At 41.4% G+C, this 21,391-nt stretch overlaps 1 protein-coding gene across 5 annotated transcripts in view; it reads right to left on the reverse strand.

Annotated features, from left to right (window-relative positions):
- Nucleotides 1–15,892, reverse strand: part of LOC143746476 (E3 SUMO-protein ligase RanBP2-like) — a 56,390-nt gene extending 40,498 nt beyond the window's left edge. For all 5 annotated transcript variants that reach the window (XM_077238320.1, XM_077238313.1, XM_077238305.1 and 2 more), the window contains exons 1-8: nucleotides 15,704–15,892; nucleotides 14,895–14,962; nucleotides 14,699–14,810; nucleotides 4,938–5,090; nucleotides 3,720–3,950; nucleotides 3,194–3,336; nucleotides 558–753; nucleotides 179–479 (exon numbers count right to left, since the gene is read on the reverse strand). In XM_077238320.1, the coding sequence (XP_077094435.1) occupies nucleotides 179–479; nucleotides 558–753; nucleotides 3,194–3,336; nucleotides 3,720–3,950; nucleotides 4,938–5,090; nucleotides 14,699–14,810; nucleotides 14,895–14,962; nucleotides 15,704–15,775 (1,276 nt within the window). In that variant the 5' untranslated portion in view covers nucleotides 15,776–15,892. The remainder of the gene's footprint in view (nucleotides 1–178; nucleotides 480–557; nucleotides 754–3,193; nucleotides 3,337–3,719; nucleotides 3,951–4,937; nucleotides 5,091–14,698; nucleotides 14,811–14,894; nucleotides 14,963–15,703) is intronic.
- Nucleotides 15,893–21,391: the final 5,499 nt, after the last annotated feature.

Below are 21,391 nucleotides of genomic sequence, written 5' to 3' on the forward strand. Positions count from 1 at the left end.
TAAAGTGACAGCAGCCTATAAATACCTGCTGCTGTCTCTTTATCTCCCCCTTTCTTTTTTTACTGATCTGAAAAATGATCTGATCTGTGACTCAAAAACCATAAAATGATGCGAACTTTGAATTTTGAGATCGGTTGCGGCACTAGACCGGACTGGATCTAGAGTGTGTGACACTCACCGCTGTCCCACTTGGCCAGATCGTCGGCGCTGGGCGCGCGTGCGCTGACCATGTGCATCTCGTCGTTGCAGATGAAGGACAGCTGGCTGTGTGCCTGTGAGCCGAAGAGCGCGTCGAACAGAAGACTCGGCCCGTTCCGGTTCCCGAACGCCTCCACCACCTCCTTCAGCAGCTGCTCCACGTCTTGGCTCAGATTCAACAGCATGTGACCCGCCTGACTCTGGCGGTCCGAGGCCAGCAGCTCCAAAGGCTCATGGGACGCCTGCTCACTTTTCAAACTCTTGGTTTTGGGTCTCGGAGCCTGAGGAAATCATGGATATTACACCGTACAGTGGCCGATCAAACGAGCTGCATGAAGCAGAGGAAGCGCACATCATACCTGATAGGCCACGAGATAACAGACAGCAGCTAAATCCCGCACGGCCCTCCACTGCCGCGGCCCGTCCTGCGCCGTCTTCAGCAGCAGCGTCCCGGCGTACAGGTACAGCTGAGCCCTCGTCTCCGTGAACACCTCCGACAGCTCGTCCAGAGTGTTCGTGGCCGTGTTCTTCAGAGACTGCATCGCATGGTCCAAGCTGCAGCAAAAACATGGCGTGAACATGTCAGGAACGCGTGAGTCTGCTGACCGAAGCACTGACGTTATCTAGCAGGCTAACATTGAAGAGAAGACATCTATGAGTCTGGATGAAAACTGCCACCATCATTTACCAGCCAAAATGGCTTTATGAACTTATTACTGTCAATTGAAAACATGATTAATTTGTTGGAACTAAGAAAAGAAAGATATTTTCTTTCTGACATATAGAACCTATCGAGCAAAAACAAAAAGACTAGTAGTGATACTGTTACTGCTACAAACTAGTGATGCCTTGAAGTGAATTTACTGAAACCGAAATTAAAGTTGATTAATCAGATTTATTTAATTAATCAGCACTCACAACAAACATTTAAATTACCCATAAGGCAGTTTTTATATCAACTTTTAATGATTTAATATGTAGAAATATAAACATTTAAACTTGGCTGTCATAACTTGTAATCATGATGGATTTTTTCAAGCATACATTAAGTAAAAATATAATGAATATGTAATATAGTGCATATACTGTATACACTATATTGCCAAAAGTTTTGGGACATCTGCCTTTATATGCACATGAACTTAAATTACATCCCATTCTGGATTTGTAGGATTTAATATGGAGTTGCTCCATCCTTTGCAGCTATAACAGCTTCAACTCTTCTGGGAAGGCTTTCCACAAGGTTTAGGAGTGTGTTTATGGGAAGGATTGAGCATTCTTCTAGAAGCGCATTAGTGAGGTCCGGCACTGATGTTGGACGAGAAGCTCTGTCTCCGCTGTAATTCATCCCAAAGCTGTTCTATCAGGGTTGAGTTCAGGACTCTGTGCAGCCAGTCCAGTTCCTCTACACCAAACAACTCATGTGTTTATGGTCCTGCTTTGTGGGCCAAGCCCTGAAAAACAACCCCACACCATAATCCCCCCTCCACCAAACAACCCCACACCATAATCCCCCCTCCACCAAACTTTACACTTGGCACAATGCAGTCAGGGGCAAGTACCGTTCTCCTGGCTAAACCCAGACTCATCCATCGGATTGCCAGACAGAAACGTGATTCGTCACTCCAGAGAACACGTCTCCACTGCTCTAGAGTCCAGTGACGCTTCTTTACACCACAGCATCTCACGCTTTACATTGCACTAGGTGAAGTAAGGCTTGGATGCAGCAGCTCGGCCATGGAAACCCATTCCATGAAGATCTACGCACTGTTCTTGAGCTAATCTGAAGGTCACAGAAGTTTGGAGGTCTGTAGCTGTTGACTTCTGCGCACTGTGAGCCTAAGCATGCGCTGACCCCGCTCTGGGATTTTACGTGTCCTACCACTTCGTGGCTGAGTTGCTGTTGTTCCCAATTACTTACAATTGGTTATAATTCCACTAACAGTTGACCGCGGATTATTTAGTGAGGAGATTTCACGAATAGACTTATTGCACAAGTGGCAACCTATAACTGTACCATGCTTGAATTCACTGAGAGCGATCCATTCTTTCACAAATGTGTGTAGAAGCGTCTTCATGCCTAGTGCTTGATTTATACAACTGTGGCCATGGAAGTGATTTGAACACCTGAATTCAAGGATTTGGAGGGGTGGCCCAATACTTTTGGCAATATAGTGTATATTCTAGCTGACTATCGAGTTTATGAATAATGAATGTCTTTCCATGGTTGAAACCAGGGGTGGTGATGGCGCAGTGGATAAGAAACATGCCTTTGGTGTGAGAGACCCGGGTTCGAATCCACTGTGAGACACCAATGTGTCCCTGAGCAAGACACTTAACCCCTAGTTGCTCCAGAGGCGTGCGACCTCTGAAATATAGCAATTGTAAGTCGCTTTGGATAAAAGCGTCAGCTAAATGAATAAATGTAAATGTAAATGAAAGACTGATTGAGCGATTCCATGAGATATGATTGATTTCAGTAAGTTGTTCCTTCTGATGTTCATTGATGTTTATTTGCTGGTGTAACTAGTAGTATAGAGCAAGAAATGATCGGTGCAACAGCGATCCGTCACCACACATTAAAGGGATTATAAGATTATACGTTGTGAAGCCATTTACATTTGAATTTGCTGTTGAATGTGCAACAACAAAGCACCACAACAAGCGCCACCTTGTGGATGTAATACGAAAATGTAAATTATCAGAGTAAACTGAGAAAACCAATGGAGAAAACCCGAAAGTAAAACTGATAATTTATAATTAAATATTGCAATACTTTGCGCTACTGTATCGATATATAGTTGTGTTTGCAAAATTTCACGATGCTGAACAGAATCAATTTTTTCCCCACCACTAGTATAGAGCAAGAGATGATCGGTTCAACAGCGATCTGTCACCACACATTAAAGGGATTATAAGATTATACATTGCACATATATGTGCCAACACATCACCAACTCAGTGCTGTGGTAATGTCCCGCTGGTGTTGGCGTACCTCCCGAGAGCATCAGCGCTCTCCTCGCAGCTCTTCTCCTTCAGCGTCAGCCGGACGCGGCTGCAGAGCGCCAGCAGCAGCTCTGTGTGAAGCCTACGCGACGCCTGCTCGTTCGACGCCACGCTCGGCCGGCAGAGATACTCCTGAAACACAGAAGACTGATCACTCTCTCCACATCACCAGCTTCCCCTGATCTGCTCAAACCTTTCATGGTCATATCATAACTGACAGAACACAAAACATCCTTCTCTATCCCAGAAGAGCATTTACTGACACAAGAGCTGTACGATTACATCGTCAGAAGATGGCATTTAAAATAGAGTACAACACCTTTTGAAAGTAACTTGATCCTTCAAATAAAGATTATACCAAAAACAAAAAGTACTGTCTCATGTGTTTAATGAATGAAGGTGAATAAATGAGCAAATTCTCCAAAATTGCAACCAAAGTTTTGGGTAAACTCTCCCAAGAAGCAACCCATGTAAGAGTCAGCTAGTCTAACATAAGAGATTAGGCGATGACTGACCTGAAGGGTGCTGACCAGAAGCTCGTACCACTCCAGCTGATCCCTCAGAAGACCCGTCTTCTCCACCTCCAGACAGTGCTTCACCGCCTCCTCGTGCCGGCCGTCGGCGCTGTACAGGCGCACCAGCCGGTCATTGATGTAGGAGTCGTCAGGCCGCAGCTTGAGCTCAGACTGAAGCAGCTCGTACAGCCGGACGGAGCCGTTCTGTCCTCGTGTGCTCAGAAGCTTCTCCTGCATCAGAGAGAGCGAGTGAACTCAGAGGACAGATGGGGATGGTGTGGGATCGGGTGGAATGGGGTGGGATCAGATGGGAGGGATGGGATCAGATGGGGTGGGATGGGATGAATGGGGTGGGAGGGATGGAATCAGATGGGAGGGATGGAATCAGATGGGAGGGATGGGGTGGATGGATGGTATCAGATGGGGAGGGATGGGATGGGATGAATGGGGTGGGATGGATGGGATCAGATGGGATCAGATGGGATGGATGGAATCAGATGGGAGGGATGGGATCAGATGGGAGGGATGGGATCAGATGGGAGGGATGGAATCAGATGGGAGGGATGGAATCAGATGGGAGGGATGGGATCAGATGGGAGGGATGGAATCAGATGGGAGGGATGGGATCAGATGGGAGGGATGGAATCAGATGGGAGGGATGGGATCAGATGGGAGGGATGGGATCAGATGGGAGGGATGGGATCAGATGGGAGGGATGGGATCAGATGGGAGGGATGGGATCAGATGGGAGGGATGGAATCAGATGGGAGGGATGGGATCAGATGGGAGGGATGGAATCAGATGGGAGGGATGGGATCAGATGGGAGGGATGGGATCAGATGGGAGGGATGGGATCAGATGGGAGGAATGGGATCAGATGGGAGGGATGGGATCAGATGGGAGGGATGGAATCAGATGGGAGGGATGGGATCAGATGGGAGGGATGGAATCAGATGGGAGGGATGGGATCAGATGGGAGGGATGGGATCAGATGGGAGGGATGGGATCAGATGGGAGGGATGGGATCAGATGGGAGGGATGGGATCAGATGGGATCAGATGGGAGGGATGGGGTGGATGGATGGTATCAGATGGGGAGGGATGGGGTGGGGTGGGAAAGATGAGATGGGGTGGGATGGGATCAGATGGGAAGGATGGGATGGAGTGGGATAGATGGGATGGGATGGGATGTGTGGGATGGGATGGGATGCGCACTGACCCTCAGGTTGAAGACGTTGGGATGTCCCGGCAGCATCTTGGCAGCTTTCTCGACCCAGAACTCGGCCCGGTTGTCAGGCTCCGGTTTCCCGCACAGCAGTTCCGCCAGCTTCAGAACCAGGTCTGACTGAGCCGGATTCAGATCCACTGAGCGCTAGGTTCAGAAACAAACATCAGCATTACTTGCTTACACTTTAAGTGTGCATTAGAAGTTCAACAATACAACGACCTTGGAAACAAAGGGCAGAAAGATCCTGATGTGCTTCACCTGGACTAACTGTGTTTTATCTGAATGTGAGGAGAGAGAAACTGGTGCCCTCGAGATAAACCAACACGGATTATGCTCAACAAACTTCCATTTCTGTAAAACATGTCGCATCGCTTTTGGTTCAGGTGTTTGTAAGTGCTTAAAGGGCATTTTTAAGAGATGTAAAATAAGTCTCTGATGTCCCCAAAGTGTGTATGAGAAGTTTTAGCTCAAAATAGCCCTACGGATATTTTTTTACAACATGTTAAAATCGCCACTTTTTTGGAGTGAGCAAAAATGTGCAGTTTTTGTGTGCCTCTTAAAATGCAAATGAGCTTCTGCTGCCGGCCCACTTTCTAGAAGAGGGTAGGGCTGGGCGATACATCAATATATTTTTAAATGTGATATAGAATTAGACCATATACCATATATCGATATACTTCAAATTTGCGCTGTGATCCTTGCTCCAAGCAAGCTGCTGACCCGGAGCTCTCTGCACTGCACTACCGATCACTGCAATTTTGTCCAACAAAAGTGTGCTTTCACTTTAATTGAGCGCGAGCCGCTCCTGCTCGCGGTGTGAATGCACTCATTGATTAACATGCACACCGGAAATAAACCCGCGCTGCTCCTGCTCGCGGTGTGAACGGCCGTAATTCACAAGCTTTCCTACATGTGCGTTCCGTGTGCACATGTGATGCTGATGTTGTTGCGCGATGTTAATCATGCGGCGCCCGAGTGCATTTGACCGGCATAAAATCGGAATATGTCAGACTGAACGGCCGGTCGCCGATCACGTGAAAATTGGCCGATTCCGGTCACCAGCTGATCAATCGGTGCATCTCTAGCTTTTATATTTTCGGGAAGGAAAAGAATTCCACTCCCCCGTCCAAACTTTTAGGATTCCGGGTATCAGATTTGCACAATCCATACGCACATCCTTCGGCATGTTTCCCTCGCTTTGAAAGCTTGCCAGACCTCCCACGCCTAGTTACGGTTGCTAAGACACGATTGGCCAGTGGTGGTTTTCGGGCGTGACTTAGTTTCAATAAAACTACTTGACATGACATATTTGGCTTTGACTGAACATTTGCTCTCACTTTGCGGAAAAAATATCGGGATATATATCGTATATCGATACTCAGCCAAAATATATTGGGATATGACTTTTGGTCCATATCGCTCAGCCCTAGAAGAGGGCGGAGCTTCAAGAGCTGGTGCTCCTGTGGCAACAAAACAGGACCATCTCACGCACTGAAGCCGTCAGAAGCTGTAGACAGTGTTCGGCTCAACCCGCATTAGGATAACGATGCCCACAGAGCCAGAGAATATATGCTGCACAGAGAACAGGTACAGTCCAGTTTAATTACGGTTATAACTTATGTTGTCATCTTGCTTTAATCCACTGTTAGTACAAGCCAGCTGTAGAGATGGACAAAACTTTACTGATGAGTTTTATGAAGTTTATTGTACATGACGCAAGATGACAAGATGAAGCATCCATTTTCAGTCCGGAAAATAAACAGTATAAGAAGTGCTCCAAGTCTTATCCATAAACTCCCTCTCTCCCTTTCATTATCAACCAGTGTTGGGAAGGATACTTTCAAAACGTATTTCGTTACAGAATACATGCCCAAAAATGTAATTTGTAATGTATTCCGTTACGTTACTCAATCTGAGTAACGTATTCTGAATACTTGGATTACTTCCACATTGAATTACCTTTTATAAGTGTAAGAATGCGGCCATCAAATCCGGCTTACAAAACAGGCCTATTCTGGTGGGGTGGGGGTGCGGTGGTGGCGCGTTCATGTAACATGTAAGGGCGGCGCTGCCAATAAAGTAGAGATCGACCGATGTATCGGTTTACCGATATTTTTCCCGATATTTAAGCATTTTCCCATAATCGGGTATCGGTTTTGTAATATCGGATTTGCCGATATACGGCGCCATCTTGTGGCCGTTTCGAGAATTACGCCATTGCAGCCCGCGTCTGAGGAGATCAGTCAACAGCAACTCTGTGCACAGGTAAAGTATATGTTCTACTTGCTTTCCTTTAATTATTCAACTTTATTTAACATAACAGACATGCAGAAATGAGATTTGAGACATAAATGCCTGATATAGGCCTAGTTTATTTATGCAGCTTGGTTCTAAAAAATTGAGACAAACTCGTCTCATGGAGTCACGTAAATTAGCTTAATCGTCGTGTCCTGCCCCAATAAAGACGTAACTTTACATGAATTAAATAAAACAGACATGAATGAGTATATGTTGAAAATAAAAGCGCTGAATTTAATTCTCTATCTGTTGTATTTGCTCACCATTAGTCTCGGAAAAAAAGTTCGTTCATATTGCTGAGCACTCACTGGGTTGATGATCAGGAATGCTCAACCCGTCCACTGAATGAAACTTTTGACAAGATTATCTTGTTTAAACACCCTAGATTATATTATCATTTACTACATAGCAATTATTTCGCTAATACACATCTAAATATACTGCTTTGTGGAAATTAATTATTTATTATCTGCACGCGCGATCGCGGTTTAGTAACATACATTAGCCTAAGTTATAGTTCTGTGTAAATACATAGATAAACAACACTTTGTCAGAAAGCATTTCATGATCTAGACCGACAAAAATATAATTAATAATTAATAACATACTAGTTGGAAAATGCAATGATGTATATGCTGTTTTGTTTGTTACTTTCCTGACAATGTTATATTCCAGCTAATATTATTCAGTGAATTAATATTACCCAGGGAATTGTTCCTCACTCTTTAAACCTATTAAACGGCACATAAACTTCCTAAAACTGTTTAAAATGAATTACATTTCTGCAAAGGTGATATGACTCCCCTGTCAATTATTTTCTCCATATGAAAACATTAGACTTAACATTTATTTAGCCTATTGTTAACATTGTTGCTGCTGATGCTTATAAATTATATGTATAATTTAGATATAAATTATATAATGTAGTAATATAAATGTTTTTATTGTAATTTGAAGATTTAATTTAACATGAAAGACTGCTAACTTTCCACACTTTTTGTTTTGTTTTTTAAGATGACTGAAAGGAGGAAAAATCAAAGTGAAGTATGGACTTACTTCACTCAGTCAATAATAGCAGGGGTGGCAGTTTGCAAAGAATGCCAAATGAACGTAAGCATGGGGTCAAAATCTACTACAACAAAAAATACCTCCAACATGTGGAATCACTTAAAGATACAGAACTACTAGTTCTGAAGTTGGTGGGTCTAGCCTTGAAGGAGAGCTTCAGCAGTACGTTTCAGAACCAGTGATTGATAGGAGGATGGGCAAGCCACTTGAATGGTGGAAACAAAATGAGAAGAGGTTCCCCATTCTTGCTCGTCTGTCAAGAAAGTTCCTTTGCCCCCCACCGTCTTCGGTGCCCAGTGAGTGAGTCTTCAGTGAAGTGGGAGCCATTTATGAAAACAAACGAAGCAGGCTTACAGGGCAGAATGCTGAAAGACTCTGTTTTCTACATTACAACCTAGTTCTGCTTAACTGGGAGTATTAAGTTACATTTTGCAAAAAAAACCTCAGGTAATTTAGATTTTTTCCGCCCAATATGTTTGAATAATTTTTGTGCTTTATTCTTTACCTCATCAAAGCTTTTATTTTTAAACAAAGACACTTAGTAACAGTGCACTTTATTTTTTGGAATCAGACCCTTCTATTTATTTGTGTATAAATATAAAGCTTATTTCTTTTGTATGCAAGAGGAGGGAGTGATTGTTTAAATAAAATGGTTTGTTCAGTTCATTTGTGTTGTAATAATTGTGTCAAAAAAAGAAGTATAACAGTAAATAAATATCGGTTCTACATATCGGTTATCGGGCACATAAATATGCAAATAATCGGTATCGGTATCGGTTAAAAAAATCAATATCGGTCGATCACTACAATAAAGTATCTAAAAGCTGTCACAAAGAACCGGCAAAAGTAATGATTATGAATATGTCAAATATAGCAAGGAGATATTTTAATTGTTTATTAATAAACAAGTGTTTTCTTTGTCAGTGTCGGCTAAGATGAAGTTGACGATGCTGACTCGCGATCTTCAGTAGTGAACGCGCCAGAGAGAAATGCACATTTCATACGGATTACATAAGCAGAGAGCAGTCTGTAGGCTGTTTTCTTTCGTTTTGAATTGTTCTGTTTAAAAGTAGACATGTCTGTGAGGCAAGTAGGCTACCTTATACGCTGAGTTTCGGTTCATTTATGAGACGAGCTCCAGTTCACGCGCTGGCGCCTCCGTTTCGTGATTATCTATCGTCTGCTATATTTACTACTTATTTATTAAATCCAGGCATTGGTTGATGAAACATTGATTAAAAATAAGATACAATTAATACAAAACGAAATTCAATTTAAAGAAAGTTTTTGTGCTTTCTGTTGGATGTCTCTGTGAAAGTTTTAAAGCATCTTTTAGTGCCGCTTTCAGAGCGCTCAGGTCCTTAACGGAGAACTGTCGCGTCCGTAACATTGCTTTTCCTCATAAATGCGAAAACGAAAAATAAAATAATATAAAATGAATATTTTATGTTCTGTGGAGACTGAGAGCCAAACCTTCTTCATCCGGTGGGTAGTAGCTAGTATTACTTTGGTTTGCGCAGTTCACAGAATTACTAAAAAATATTTTGCCACCTAAAAGTTAAATATTGTTTTGTGTCACGCATGTTTTCCTCATATTAAATATAAACCCCATGTTTAGACAAATATTTTTCTAATGTCTGGACTCCTTTATTAAGGGAGTATGGATATAAACAAACGTTTCAATATATTGGTATTAAATGCATTTTCTGAGAATTTATATTTCAAGTTTTGACTGTAAATGTCACGTTTATAACGGAATTGGCCAATTTTAAAGAATTTATCTTCAACTAGTTTTGTGGTGTAGGTCTACGTATTTTATAATTTTAACTTCAAATAATACTAGTAATTTGAAGATGTGGTAGCATTGGATCTGGACGGGAAGACCCAGGAAGATCCTCCCTTCTCTTTCTTTAATGTGAAATGCTGTTTGAATTTCCAAGATAGAAACGTATTCTTGCCCTGGATCTGTTGTTACGGCTCCATCTCTACCTCTAGCTCCTGCTGCTCCTCTTCCGACTCCATTGTGACTTAACTGATCACGCAAACCGTCCATTTTTTCGTTTTCATATTGGGGCTTCTGGGAAATGCATGGAGTTGCTTTAATTTATTTAGAGAGTTAATAAACTCGTGAAACAGAAGTATCGTCATGTAATCCATTGATTTAAAAAATGTAACTGTATTCTAAATACCAACTATTTAAATTGTCACTGTAACGGAATACAGTTACTCATAATTTGTATTCTGAATACATAACGCCGGTACATGTATTCCGTTACTCCCCAACACTGTTATCAACAACATACACCGCGAATTACACAGAAACACTCGTTACAACTAACAGTAAACACAGACCGTATGCCTTTTCCGGGGTGCTTGATAAACGGCTAAACTTTATATCCGTCAGATGAACAGTAATAAAGTGTGCGCTCTCCCTTTCATCACTGCCGTGACCAGAATCGCTCCGCAGACAGTGAGCTGTTGGTAATCACCATAGCGTAATGACGTAGAAATAGTGTAATGACGTAGAAATAGCGTAATGATCTAGAATGGTGTAATGACGTAGAAATAGCGTAATGATCTAGAAATAGTGTAATGACGTAGAAATAGCGTAATGATCTAGAATGGTGTAATGACGTAGAAATAGCGTAATGATCTAGAAATAGTGTAATGACGTAGAAATAGCGTAATGATCTAGAAATAGTGTAATGACGTAGAAATAGCGTAATGATCTAGAAATAGTGTAATGACGTAGAAATAGTGTAATGACGTAGAAATAGCGTAATGATCTAGAAATAGTGTAATGATGTAGGAATAGTGTAATGATCTAGAAATAGTGTAATGACGTAGAAATAGCGTAATGATCTAGAAATAGTGTAATGACGTAGAAATAGCGTAATGATCTAGAAATAGTGTAATGACGTAGAAATAGCGTAATGATCTAGAAATAGTGTAATGACGTAGAAATAGTGTAATGACGTAGAAATAGCGTAATGATCTAGAAATAGTGTAATGATGTAGGAATAGTGTAATGATGTAGAAATAGTGTAATGACGTAGAAATAGCGTAATGATCTAGAAATAGTGTAATGACGTAGAAATAGTGTAATGACGTAGAAATAGCGTAATGATCTAGAAATAGTGTAATGACGTAGAAATAGCGTAATGATCTAGAAATAGTGTAATGACGTAGAAATAGCGTAATGATCTAGAAATAGTGTAATGACGTAGAAATAGCGTAATGATCTAGAAATAGTGTAATGACGTAGAAATAGTGTAATGACGTAGAAATAGCGTAATGATCTAGAAATAGTGTAATGATGTAGGAATAGTGTAATGATCTAGAAATAGTGTAATGACGTAGAAATAGCGTAATGATCTAGAAATAGTGTAATGACGTAGAAATAGCGTAATGATCTAGAAATAGTGTAATGACGTAGAAATAGCGTAATGATCTAGAAATAGTGTAATGACGTAGAAATAGCGTAATGATCTAGAAATAGTGTAATGACGTAGAAATAGCGTAATGATCTAGAAATAGTGTAATGACGTAGAAATAGCGTAATGATCTAGAAATAGTGTAATGACGTAGAAATAGCGTAATGATCTAGAAATAGTGTAATGACGTAGAAATAGCGTAATGATCTAGAAATAGTGTAATGATGTAGGAATAGGGTAATGATGTAGAAATAGTGTAATGATGTAGAAATAGCGTAATGATCTAGAAATAGTGTAATGACGTAGAAATAGTGTAATGACGTAGAAATAGCGTAATGATCTAGAAATAGTGTAATGACGTAGAAATAGCGTAATGATCTAGAAATAGTGTAATGACGTAGAAATAGCGTAATGATCTAGAAATAGTGTAATGACGTAGAAATAGCGTAATGATCTAGAAATAGTGTAATGACGTAGAAATAGCGTAATGATCTAGAAATAGTGTAATGACGTAGAAATAGCGTAATGACGTAGAAATAGCGTAATGACGTAGAAATAGCGTAATGATCTAGAATGGTGTAATGACGTAGAAATAGCGTAATGATCTAGAAATATTGTTCCATATTGTACTATTCTTCAGGGGTGGTGATGGCGCAGTGGATAAGACACATGCCTTTGGTGTGAGAGACCCGGGTTCGAATCCACTGTGAGACACCAATGTGTCCCTGAGCAAGACACTGAACCCCTAGTTCCTCCAGAGGCGTGCGACTTCTGACATATATAGCAATTGTAAGTCGCTTTGGATAAAAGCGTCAGATAAATGAATAAATGTAAATGTAAATGTACTAAAATTCGCACTGCGAACATAAAGCCCGCCTACTTTGATTTGATTGGTCATCTCAAATATTCTGACATTGACGAGCAGTGACAGACCAATGAGGCTCAGATGAACACACACACACACACACACCCGGTCTTCTGTTTGTTCTGACGTGCTTGGCGCCGCTGCGGAAGAACGCACTGATAACAAGACTGAAGCGAACACGAAGGCTTAGAACGGGAGAAAACAGGACAGAGTAACTCGCGGATATCGCTCATATAATTTTATTTGACGGCGTAGTTAAGGCGACCGCCTTAGTAACAAAGTGCTGCGGGAAACCCTGCCCTGATAATCATATTTCTTTTACTTTGACTTTTGACAAGGTAACGCTAATTTCAGTGAAAACGACATGAATATGACACAGTGGGCCACTGGATATAGCACAGCATGTTTTAAAATGAAGGATTTAAAGTGATTCGATGGCGTCTCCTGTGAAGCTGATCTTCTGTTCGCATTCACTCGCTTCGCACTGACCGTCACTCGCAGGAACACGTTTATATCGGCTACACATACACACTTCACAAGATATCACTGCTGGATTCCATTCAATCTGCAAGGTTTGTGAAATTACCTGTTTATTAGATATTCAGAGATTTGTTTAAATCATGTAGATGTGCATTTGCTGAATGTTGACGGTAAATGGGAAAGTATTTTAGCCTGATAGTTTGCCTTTTCGGTTACAAATAATAAAAAAGCAAACGCATTACTTTCTCGCATACCATTTACTTTCTTTGATTACCAGTTCTGTAGCAAGGTTTGTTCAAGGCTTCCTACACATCGGCCAATCAGAAAAACTCATCGTATATATTTAATTCATACAAATAAATATGTCTTCTTGATATAATAAAGAATGATGTATGCAAGTAGTTATTAAGAATGCATAAATCATTCATTGAAAAGAAGACTGTTCTACTTTAGGAAAAGTGGTTTTATTTACTTTTAAGATATTTTTTAAGTCACATTAGTTAAATCTGTATATGTATTGCATGTTCAAACTTTAAAATCATTCACATTAACATTAATAGAGGTTTTCTCCGGGATTTTAGAGACATTCTAGATTAATGCATTACAATTGAACTAAACCCATTATATATCAGTCATCTGAATTGTTTTAGTTTTAGTCGACGAAATACAATAAGATTTTAGCCGACTAAATCTACAGTAGATCAACATTTTTATTTTGGGACGGTTGACATGCACTTTAGGACGGTTCTAATGGTTTTTCAGGACGGTTCCGGTTCCGGAGGTGAACAAAGTTAGTCTGGAGCCCTGCCAGCTTGTCTGTGTTTTCAGATCCGCACTTCTTCAGTGTAGAGAGAGCGCGCATGTTGCCAGATACTATTGACAAGACCGGGTAGAAAACGTGTTACTTTACCAGAAAAGCTCTGGTTTAAATAATTGAAATCTGGCAACCGTAAGCATGAACGCTGCAAACACAGTCTGACTGCAATCAATCAATCAATCAAACTGACTGTAATGTGTCGTCTCCTTTATTCGACAAAAACAACTGGTTTTGGTCAAGTTTTTTTTTTTTAATCCATCAGTCTCGTCTTTTTTCATCAGCGATATTGCATGTGTTGATATAGTCACAGTTATCGTTTAATGACGTGGGTGTCGTCTCTCATCGTCTCGTCTTAGTCAGGGGAAAATAGGTCGTCAACCAACATTTTTCGTCATAGTTTTCGTTAACGAAATTAACACTGATTCGTTACGATATTCATATATGAACTGTTGTTGTCAAGTAAGCCTCATGCTTTCCCCGTTGGGAACGCTGCACCGCTGCGCATTTCCCCCGAAAATATCACGTTATCAACAACCCTTTAGAAAACATAATTCCCCTGTGGATCCTCTTGATCTGCTTTCTCCATGTTTCTTTGACAAATCTCAGTGTCTCAATCTCACGAGCGCTATACGCGAGTTAACCACACACACTTATTTACATGTCCGTATACACAGAATAAAAAAATCTGTTACGGTTGGCATTTTCTACCGCGGTAACGATATATACCGTCACACCGCCCGGCCCTAGGAAACAGGAAAGGAAAGGAAGAGTAAATGAAGGGAATATGAACCTTGTAGCATCCCACAGCTTTGTCTGTTTCCCCGTCCCGCTCGAACAGCTGCCCGAGGAACTTGTATGCTTTAGGATCCTTCGGCTGAGCAGTCAAATACTCCGAAACATGCCTATGATCCAGTGGTGTGAGAGCAACATCAGTTCACTGAGAAACCAGGCTTTACACAGAAGACACAGCAGAGGAGTTAGCCTACCTTTTAGCTAGCTCATATTCTTTAGCCTCAAAGTATAGTTTGGCAAAGAGAAACCCTTTCACTGATTTCTGCAACACACAAAACAGGTTAGTGTCACAAACAATATCTGTGTGATAAGGTATTAATCTTCAACACTGAACGTAATTCGGTGAGTTGTTCTGTATCTTTATCATTCCTCCTGATGTTCATTTGCTTAAACAGCCTAGACTAAAAGATCAATTTTTAGGATTTATGAATCAATATCTGTTCATCAAAATGAGAATCGATCGGTCACTGTTCAGAGACAAGGCCATTACAATAACACAATCAATCAGTCCATCAACATTCATCATTTCTCCGTTTATGTGATGCGCGTCCCAAAACTGAGCTTATTAAACACTGGTGTATAACACAATCAGTCTGAAGATCTACTAATACCAACTTAATCATGAAGCTTATTACATTGACAAATTGTGTAATTTATAACCTCAAATGTTGAGTTCTGCTCAATTATGAGTGTTTACAGTGAGCAAGTAGAAATCTACAGTTACATTCATTAACTTAGCAGACACTTTAATCCACAGCGAGGGAGAAGAGATCTGAAATAATAAACACGTGCTAGTAATAGTTATAAACATGGTTCAGAACACGGCGGGCTAGAGCAGGTGACTTTACGGATTAAATGGTTTTGTTCTAGTTGAAGAGCAGTAAAAGAGAGTTTGGTTAACATGTCAACATTAGCGCTGAACTTCTGTTGGTCAGTTTGAGTGACAGCGCGCGCGATCGCGGCTCATGTCTGACATCACCCGGCCTGGGCTCGCGCTTCTTACCGCTTTCTGAGAGGGAGAGGCGCTCTGAACTGCAGAAATATATCGCTCCACCTCCGCTTTATTCCTCTTCATGTCTGCTGTCTCTAACTCTCCTTCTCCGTCGCTGGGTTAAGTTAGCTGAGTATCATTTAAACACGGAGCAGCGTCTGTGGTCAATGGCTGCTCAACAAACGATCACGTAATGACGCTACTTCCTTTTCCTGTTCTTCTTCTTCTTTGTCGTTTTACGGCGGTTGGCATCCAACATTAATGGTGCATTACCGCCACCTACTATACTGGAGTGTGGACCGGAGATAAAATAAATACATAAATAAACCATCAAACTAAGAATAACTTTATATTATTTCCCTCTTTTTCTTTTTCCTTCTTTAAAAAAAAAAAAAAATTATTAATTTAAGCATCCTAAATCCTTTCTGCCAGTCTTGTTTCTTTTAGGAATTGAAATACCAATGCACTCACACCATTTACCGTTTTCCCCAGCAATTCCCTTAGTGAATTCCCTTGCCCCCCTAACCTTCTTATACCCTTTTTCATCTTTCCTCTTTCCCTCTCATATTTCTGACACTCAAAAAACACATGCTCCACAGTTTCAATATTTTCACAAAATTTACACCTACCCGATACGTGCTTACCTACCATATGTAAATACTTATTTAACCCACAATGTCCTATTCTTAATCTCGTGAAGATAATTTCTTCCCTTCGCTTCCTTCCAGTAACCCTCTCTGTCCCAACCTTTTGTTGAATTTTATATAAATGTCTTCCTTTCTCCTCCGCATCCCATTGTGCCTGCCACTTTTTAATAATTTTTGACCAGATTTGTGCTTTCGCTTCTGCTTTACTTATTGTAATTACTATTTCAACCTCTTCTTGTTTACTTGCTTGCTTTGCCAATCTATCTACCATTTCATTACCCTTCACTCCCACATGTGCTGGAACCCAAGTAAACTTTACCGTTATCCCCATCTGACAAATCCGTGAGTGAATTTCTAGTATTTCATATATTATGTCCTGTCTCGCTTGTGACTTAAAAGAATGCAAACTTTCCAGAACTGCACTTGAGTCTGAACATATGACAACCTTTTCTGGTTTGACTTCTTCAACCCAATTCAATGCCAACCAAACAGCTACCAATTCCACGGTGAATACTGATAAATTATCAGAGATTCTCTTCTGTATTTTCACCCCCATTTTTGGTACACTGAAAGCAGCTCCAGCTTTTCCCGACTCAAGGTCTTTAGATCCATCAGTAAATATGACCAAATATTCACCATACTTGTCACTCATCCTATCACAAAAAACTTGACATATATCCACCTCCGTTCTATTTCTTGAGTGGGTATTTAAAATCTCTAGGTCCATATTAGTCTGCCAAAAAAGCCAAGGTGGTCTGACTGGCAACGGAACTGTTGGGCTAAATTCCTTTCCCTCTAATCCCATCTCTTTCCCAATAGTATCACCCACCCATCCAAAACTCTGAATTTTAACCCTTTCATGCTCCCAGCATACCTGCACAACTGCTCTTGTGGGGTGAGACCTACCCTGTCCTTACAGGTTTGCCCAATAATTAGCTGCCAGTTGTTCCCTTCTTAATTGTAGTGGCATCTCACCCATTTCTACCTGCATTGCAACTGCAGATGATGAACAAAACGCCCCAGTACATATCCTTAATGCTTGTGTTTGCACCACATCCAACTTGGCCAATATTGTTCTAGCTGCATCTCTGTAAGCTATACATCCATAATCTATTATTGATTTAATCAGTGCCCCATATATCATCTTCATTGCTTTTCTATTCGCGCCCCAGTCCACTCCTACCAAACACCTCATCACATTTAATACTTTTTTACATTTAACTATAACTTTTTCAATGTGACCGGCCCATGTCAACCTAGCATCAAACACCATTCCCAAAAATTTAAAGGACTCAACCCTCTCCAGTACATTTCCATATAATTTAAGATTGATCTCTTCATCCACCTTTTTCCTTGTAAAGAAAACCACCTGCGTTTTTTCCCTTGAGAATCTAAAACCCCATCCCAGTGACCACCGCTCTACTAGATCTATTGCTTCCTGGACCTTTCTAACTGTATACTTTATGTTCCTTCCCCTTTTCCACAGCGCCCCATCATCCGCAAACAAAGATCTTCCAATCCCAGGCCCTGCATCTGAAAATACATCATTTATCATGATGGAGAAGAGCAAAGGACTAATCACACTTCCCTGAGGGGTCCCATTTTCTATGAGGTAGCTGCCAGACATTTCTTTTCCAACTCTCACTCGTATGGATCGTCCATACAGGAAATCCCTCACCCAGTTAAAAGCCCTACCTCCTATTCCCATTTTATCCAGTTTAATCATCAGTCCCTCTTTCCACATCATGTCATACGCTTTCTCCACATCAAAAAAAACTGCTACCACTGTTTCTTTATTGACCTGGGCTTTCCTTATTTCATCTTCTAGGCATAACACTGGATCCATTGTTCCCCTCCCCTTCCTGAATCCACTTTGACATGATGTAATTAATTCCCTCTTCTCCAAAAAATAAACCAGTCTGTCCGTTATCATTCGTTCTATAACTTTACACACATGCGATGTTAACGCAATTGGCCTATAGCTGGTAGGTTTTGTCGGGTCCTTCCCTGGTTTTCTAATTGGAACTACAACTGCTTCCTTCCAGCTCTTTGGAAGCTGCCCATCCTCCCAAACTCTGTTATATAGCCTAAGCAGTCTACCTAATGCTACCTCACCCATACATGAAATCATAATATAGCACATTTCATCCTCTCCTGGTGATGTTAAACCTGCTCTAGCAATAGCTCTTTCCATTTCTGCCTTTGAAAATGGAGCACTCAGTTCATCTCCCACTTCCTCCCTTTTTTCCAAGACCTCAGGATATGCCTTTAATGTCATTTCCCTTCCTTTCCTCCACTCACCCTCCATGTTCTCAGAGCTATGTATTGCCACAAAAGCTTTAGCCATCATCTCTGCCTTCTCTACATCAGTTACTGCCCTCTCCTCCCCACTGACCAGTACAGGGTAGTCCCACTCCCTCCTTATTCCGCTCATCTTCTTAATCATCGCCCACACTTCTCCCACAGGTGTCTGTCTTCCTATTGAGCTGCAGAACTCATGCCAGTATTTCCTCTTAGCTTGGCGTACAGTTTTTCTTACAACTGCTTGAGACCTTTTATATTGAATTAAATGCTCAAAATTATGAGTACGTCTCAACACTCTAAAAGCCCTGTTTCTACCTCTAATTACTTCAGTACATTCCTGTGTCCCCCATGGAACCACTTTCCTTCTCCTTATCCCAGAACTCTTAGGAATAGTTTCATCTGCCACTTTTTTAATACTATCTATGAACATACTATACTCTCTTTCACTCTCCATATCTCTAACCTCCCCTGCTAACCTTTCCTCACATAACTCCTTGAATTTGTCCCAATTAGCCTTACTGAAGACCCATCTCCCTCTTCCTTCTCCAAACAGGTTTCCCATCCTCATTCTAATAGTGCATAAAATAGGAAAATGATCACTCCCTACTGTCGACTCCTCCCATACCTTCCAATCACAAAACCTTGCTAGATCATGAGATGTGATGGTAAGGTCTAGTGCTGACTCTTTTCCTGACCCCATATCGATCCATGTCCCACTACCATCATTAATACACACCAACCCTTTTAAATCCATCAACTCCTCTATCACTCTTCCATTTTCATCTAATCTCTTTCCCCCCCAAAGTGGATTGTGAGCATTAAAGTCTCCACACCACACTACCTTTCGTCCATCCTGTCCCTCTACCTCTTCCATTAAACCTAATTCTAGTCTTTTACATGGATTGTAAAAATTGATTATCACTAAATTTTCCATTCCTACCCACACCTCCACCCCTACATACTCCAACTCCTTCCCTAATCCCAGAATCCTATATGGCAGCCCCAGTTTAATAAATGTAGCACAACCTCCCCCACCTCCTGTGCTTCTATCTCCACGGACACCCACATACCCTTGTATCACAAAATCGAGATTTGGCCTAAGCCAGGTCTCTTGAATACAAATAACATCTGGCTTTTGCAACATTTCATCAATAACTTGTTTAAACTCTTGTCCGTTTGCTACCAGGCTTCTAGCATTCCAATGTATTATTAACACCATGATAAATATTAACCAACCCATGTTTCCTGACTAGACTGATGTTTGAGATCATCTCTCACTGTTTCTCATGTCAGCCCTGTTACATCCAAATGCCGTACTGCTGCCATCACTATCAGCTGTATTCTTTCAGTCTTTGATTTTACATCTGCAGTACCATTAATCACACCAGCAATAAATGTCACTAACTTTCTAACATCCATTTGTATCATATTTCCCTCATCCTCTTTCACTTGCCCTGCTTCATGTCTCACATTATTCTCACTGCCACCCCCTGCCTTCTGGTTCTGGACCTTTTTAACTGCCTCTGCGTATGACACTTTCTGTCCTACTCTCACTTGCTGCACTTGCACCGCTTCCTTCATCATAGTACACCCTCCATAAGCCACACTATGCGCACCCCCACAATTACAACATTTAGGTGGTACTCCTTCCCCACATTGACCATAACTATGATTTCCTCCACATCTGGCACACCTTCTTGTCTCATTGCACATTACTGCTACATGTCCAAACCGCTGACAGTTATAACACCTAAGCGGTCTAGGCACGTACAGTCTCACAAAGTAGCTCATGTACCCAATTGTTACTTTCCCTGGAAGGACCCCTCCCTCAAACTGTAACAAAACTGACTGACTATCTTCCTTAATGCCATCTCTTGTTATTTGTAATCTTTGTGCACTCATTAAATTTCCCCCTCTCATGTTATTCTTGATTTCTTCCATCTGTACACACACCGGAATTCCTGTAATCACCCCCTTACTCCATCTTTCCCTCCCTGATCTTTTTCAACCTTTACCACCTGAAATTGTCCCACCTTTTCTAACTTCAGTGCCCGCTCTCTTTGATTACTATCTTTACATGTAACCACTAAAATACCATTTCTTAGCACCCTTGCTGCAACGATATCACCTATCGCATTCTTTAATGCCGATGTCAATCTGACCGGATTTACACCTCCTACTCCGCCTTCCTCTCGAAAATTGATTACAACTTTATACTCGTCAATCTCACGATCCTCTTGTGTAACTGCCTCACTCTCCTCACCACTCATTTCCGAACTACTACTTACTCCTAATATGCTAGCCTTCCTTTTCTTAATCATACTTTCATTTCCACTTCCTACCTGCTTTCCCTTTCCTCCTTTGCCCTTTCCTCGTCCACCTCCACCCTCCATCTCCGGTCCAGTCACAGCACAGCCGTACCGAACCGCCGACCGACACGTCTGGTTATTTTGCAGTATCGTGCTTTCCGTATCGTGTCTCCGTCAACTCGCGATCTACAGTAATGTGATGATCCTGATCTCCCATTCCTTTTCCTGTCGTCTTCTTCTGGTGTTTTATGGCAGTGGCGCGCTCCCGCCCATAGATATCATATAGAGACTAGATGCCCTATTGGCCGCTGTGGCGCAAGAAATGCGGCCGCCATATTAAGCAGGTCATACTCCTATTTGCGTTGCATAGCAGCTGTAGATGCCAGAGCACTGTGCAGCATATTCCTGCTCAAATCGGCGGACCATCACTCGGGGATTAC

The sequence above is a fragment of the Siphateles boraxobius genome, unplaced genomic scaffold (genome assembly GCF_051911475.1).
Source record: "Siphateles boraxobius isolate OS27281-9 unplaced genomic scaffold, OSU_SipBor_1 100, whole genome shotgun sequence".
Taxonomy (NCBI): domain Eukaryota; kingdom Metazoa; phylum Chordata; class Actinopteri; order Cypriniformes; family Leuciscidae; genus Siphateles; species Siphateles boraxobius.